The 4,770-nt window shown below is 46.7% G+C and overlaps 1 protein-coding gene across 1 annotated transcript; it reads right to left on the reverse strand.

Annotated features, from left to right (window-relative positions):
* Positions 1 to 916: 916 nt before the first annotated feature.
* BDV17DRAFT_38524 (uncharacterized protein) lies at positions 917 to 4,539 on the reverse strand. The gene is made up of 2 exons (XM_073764453.1): positions 4,063 to 4,539; positions 917 to 4,010 (listed from the first exon to the last, which is right to left on the reverse strand). Coding segments are annotated over exons 1-2 (2,901 nt in total). The 5' UTR covers positions 4,065 to 4,539; the 3' UTR covers positions 917 to 1,111.
* Positions 4,540 to 4,770: the final 231 nt, after the last annotated feature.

Here is a 4,770-nt window from a genome sequence, read left to right on the forward strand (position 1 = left end):
TGGTTGGTTAAAATTGATGGGTGGTAAACGCGTTTGAATTTTAAAAGTTGCACGGATGACCCGGGAAGTACGGGTCACCCGGGAATTACGTTACCAGTGATTACTCATATCTTAGTCAGTGATCCCGCTTCTTCTGTGGGTCCGACCCTTTCAGAAAAGAACATGTCAGAGTCCGCGGCGTCTGTAATCATCGGTATCTCACCACCCAAAGTATGAAGGTCTGGTCCATTGAATCTAGCAGCGAAGCTACACTATATACAGAAGAAATAGGGGTAAGCTAACTAACTAAAATAGGAAGTACAATGATACGATATATGACCGAGCGGACGCTGACTAATAGTAAGTTCGGCGTTGAAGCGGATTCTTAGCGGTCACCAAAGGTCGACAGAACAACTACAATCAATCCCATGAAACAAGACAATATGTTTAACACTGTTACGACCAGAACAGGCGTATATTACTGCTCTTAATCAGCAGATTATGCATCCTGTGTCAGGCTAGATTGGGGTAATCTAGCGAGAATTATGCTAGTGCGGATAATAATAAGATATCCATATCGTATCCGCATGGATTTGGATGTGAATAAAGGTAGCAATTCAGGTATCTGGTATCCGCGCGGATACGATATGGATACCATTTGCTATCTAATATCCGCGGATATGCCGCAGTCTAGATCCATCCTTGACATAGCCATGACTAGCCACATAGGTGCCACGACAAAGTTGGTCTTCACCTTTATAATAAAGGAGTGACATGATCTCCTAGGGGATCTTTCTGCCGTTTACAATTGATACCAGTGGTGTCATGAGCTTCAGACCTACACATAATCAGCGCCCAGCAAATAATTGTCTGCAAGGGTTGAAAATCACTCAGTCTTAAATGGGAGTTCTCCCCATGGGCTGGTGTGGGTTGGTGTGGAAGCGAGCCGGTGTCATGTTGGCGGAGGTGCAGCTGTTGACAATCATGGATGCAATAATAATATTGTGACCAAGTTTTACCACTCTTGTCACAGTGCTTACGTTGGGATCTCGGTAATGGAATAGGTGGTGGGTCGGGGTGCTGCATACCGTGTCATCTGGTCAACAATAGTCGGCTCCGAGCCCAATCCCAGCTAATATGTTATCATCAAGAGCGACTGATTCACAAGGTTATCCCGGCAAACGTATTCCTGGATCCGGATGCCATTGTCAAACCAACTAGGTATTTGGGTCTTTCTCACTGTTGCAACCAACAGCACTGTGTCGCCTGATCGTGTACCAACAGCCTTAAGACTTATTTCGCCAATCCGTAGATGATCACCAGCCTTCATCTCTTTGTTCATTCTTGCGTTCGGATTTTCAATGAATACTTGGGTACATAGGGCTGTCGGCAGCGGTTGTGCTATATATTGCTGGAAGCACCCACTGAGGCAGACATTTGAAAATGAATACGCCACGCCAAGACAACGTTGGCTCAGGACAGCGAAGGTTGAAGTATCAGGCGTGTCCTTGACAACACGCAGCCAGTTGTTCTTGCGTGCCCCTGTGCCTGGACTAATACGACAAACTTGAGGGCAGTGGGAGAAAGGCCAAAATGCCTGCAACCACCCGTTGTTATCGAGACCTGTGTGCTCAAGGGCCAGGATAGCATGTATGACCTCACGTCGTGCTATTGTATGCGCAGCATCACCTGGCATATTAATAACCTCATCAAGCGAGTGGCGACCATCTTTAGCCCAACATCTGTTAATGCACTCTATGCTTCCAATAGCATGGTCACAGAATATTTGGGTATATATGGCGTTTTCTGCTCTTTTCCTTGCTCGTGATAACTGAATAACATCCCACAAATTAACTCGCCTGCTGTTACCAGTACATGCGCTTACTTCCAAACCGACACGTAAGTTTAAGCACGGTAGAAGCTCAGCGGTTGGACTAGCACAGTATGCGACAAGCATTGACTTGTGCGTACGTGCAGGCATTCTTTTCCATTTCTTGGTTAGTCCGAGGTTGGCCTGATATCCTCCAGTGATATTGACTTCATACCCTTCGCCGATATAATGGGATTTGCATGTACCGGGGAGCTTGAGTTCGCCTGCAATCTGCCGTTGGATCAAGTTGATATCGGCTCGGCATTTGGTGTTGACAGTAATTCCCTTCCCATGTTCATCTTCATCCAAGCCTATCACAAGCCTTGATTCTGTGTCCGTGAAGATACGGCCCTTGAGAGATTCGTCTTGTAGGAAGGAACCAGGAAGGTCCTTGGTCCAGTGGCAGAAGACTCCATTGGGCAAGTTAACCGTCTGTTTGTCTCTAGAAACAGGAATAATATATCCTCTTTCTGTTCGGATCATGCTTGCCATGGTCTCTGTTCCACCAACAATCCATACAGGACCCCACAGTTGTTGAAATTCTTTGACAGTCAAACAGACCATCATTCCGGGACTATCAGTCATCCGTTTAGCTGAACTGAGCACCCAGACAGGCCCACCTATAAACTCGTTCAGGCATGCTAACTGTCGGCGAGAAAAGTTATATCCGAACCCCACAGAGATATCGTTGATTTCCTGGCCCCAACTGTTGACGTCAAAAGCGCACGTATGAGAGCCAGCAAAAGACACAATGCCGAGTGGTAAAGCCCTGCAGATGGAGTTAAGAAACGAGGAGAATTTGCCGCCTGTTTCTAGGATAATATCTTGGGTAAACAGCTTAGCCGCTAGTTGCTGGACTAGTTGAACACTCGGCTCACTTGGCTCGTGCCCTATATCCCCCCGGAGTTGATTGATCAAAGACTCGATTTCCCCCAAGCTAATCTGAATGGCTTGTGCTATTCCTGGCTGATGTGGATTCTCCGTTAGCACTGTGAGTACAGTACCACAGAACCCTTTGCAGCGAAGATTGTGAAAGGCGTTTTGGCACCCTTCGAGGATACTCAGACACTCTTCTAGGTTGACGGTCGCCACTGGCACTCTGGTTCGCAGGTCCATTTTATGGAGGCCACAAAAACGAGCTGTGTCGATTTCTAGAGTGCAAAGAGCCTCGTTGTATGAGATTGGATTGATTATGAAATCAAGGTTCTCTGTTCGAGGGATGCCGGAGTCCAGAGTGAAGCCCTCGGCTTCGGGAGTTGATATCCTGCTTGTTGCGGGAGGTAGCTTGAACGCTGAGGTTTTGGTTGACAGATTACTAGGGTTCTGAGTGTAACCCATATGCCCTTGCGTGAACAGCTTGTTGTATATCTGGGTCTGGCTCGGCCGTTGTAGCGGAGCCTGCTCATTAGGCCTACCTGGAGGCGAAGAAACATGTGAGCTTCTCGGGCTAGTGTTGCTACCTTCACTAGTGCCAGAGGTATTGACCACAGGTCGGAAACGGTTTTCAAAACGCTTCGTAGCCAATTGCTGAATATCTCGTTCCATCGAGCAACGGAACTGAGCCAATTTTCCTGTAGAAAGCGCTTTCTCCACGTCAAATAGATCCGCTAGAGTAGTCACCACTACTTGGTCGCTGTCACCATCACTGTCCTCTTCCACAACTTGAAAAATCTTCTGAGGTGGAACTTCACTAGCCACCTGGCACACCTTCAAACAATGTTTTGATATGTCAAGTTCTTCCTGCAGTCGTCGCCTCTCATTGCCGTCTTTTGGGTCACTGTTGATCACCAGGTCCGCCATCCGCTCCTGAAGCCGGACAATCATATCTGAAAAGCTTTTTTGGTTCTCTTCCAGAGCCTGACGTTTGAGTTGCTGAGTTTCAAAGCGCTCCTGCACTGAGTCTTCCCCAGCAGTGTTTTGAGGCAAACCTTGGAGTAGAGATGGCTCTCTATTGGTCCATGACCCAAGATAGATCTCACATATGCGGAGGCATTGCTTGCCAACTGCTCTTTCTTTTTCCAGGAATATATTGATGTTTTCGTCATGTAACTGCGCTAATTTCTCGTCGATTCGCCGCAGGTAGATGTTGAGGTTATAGGATGTATCTTCGACTAGCCTATTGTACTCTTTAAGTGCTTTAGAGGAGACCTTGGATGTATGCCTATAGATAATACATTAGTACAGTCCAGAGTAGGCAAGAACTTATAACTAACATTATAATAATGCCAAGTCCAACCGAGATCGTGCTTTTATAACTTCAAATAGTCTCTATGAATTCACTGATGTCGCCTCCTTTGAATGTCATCTTTTCCCAATCTCGAAAGCTGGTCTTTGACACATTATCGGAATCCTTCATTAACTGTTCGAACTCGGCGCATAGTCGGCCGCATCGCTCAACGGGGCCTTGGAGAAGTGCCAATACGGCGGCGTCAGTATTAACCGCATGTTCCAACGAGTCAAGAATCTTAGATAGGTCCTCTAACTCAAATTGTAGGTCTTTTAGAGCTCTGTTGCGTTTCTTGAAGCACCGGACAGTTTCACAAAGCGATTTCGTTGACTCAATAGCTGTTGTAGTAATAGCCAGCACCGAGTCACTGATGCTCAAGGGATCCGCCATCTCTGACGATCGCTGCGAGGACTCTATGGTAAAACAATACCTTTTTTTATATCAATCTGGAGCAAGAGGAACGACATTGAAAGCAAGAGGGCCAGCAGTGAACGCAAAAGTGATCCTCTGGTGAGGTGTGGTGGGCTTCAAATACCCTCCCTTTTACCAAAATAATAATCGTGGCCGGCAACAATTGGACGAGACTCGTTGTCTACTAGAGCAAAGTTGATTCTAATGTTGTGCCTTCCAATGAGAGACGCAGATACTAAGCGCTGATCACAGAAGTGATGGATATTAATGCAAGCCTCATCAC

The sequence above is a fragment of the Aspergillus undulatus genome (assembly GCF_047715775.1).
Source record: "Aspergillus undulatus strain CBS 261.88 unplaced genomic scaffold BDV17scaffold_138, whole genome shotgun sequence".
NCBI classification, from domain to species: Eukaryota; Fungi; Ascomycota; class Eurotiomycetes; order Eurotiales; family Aspergillaceae; genus Aspergillus; species Aspergillus undulatus.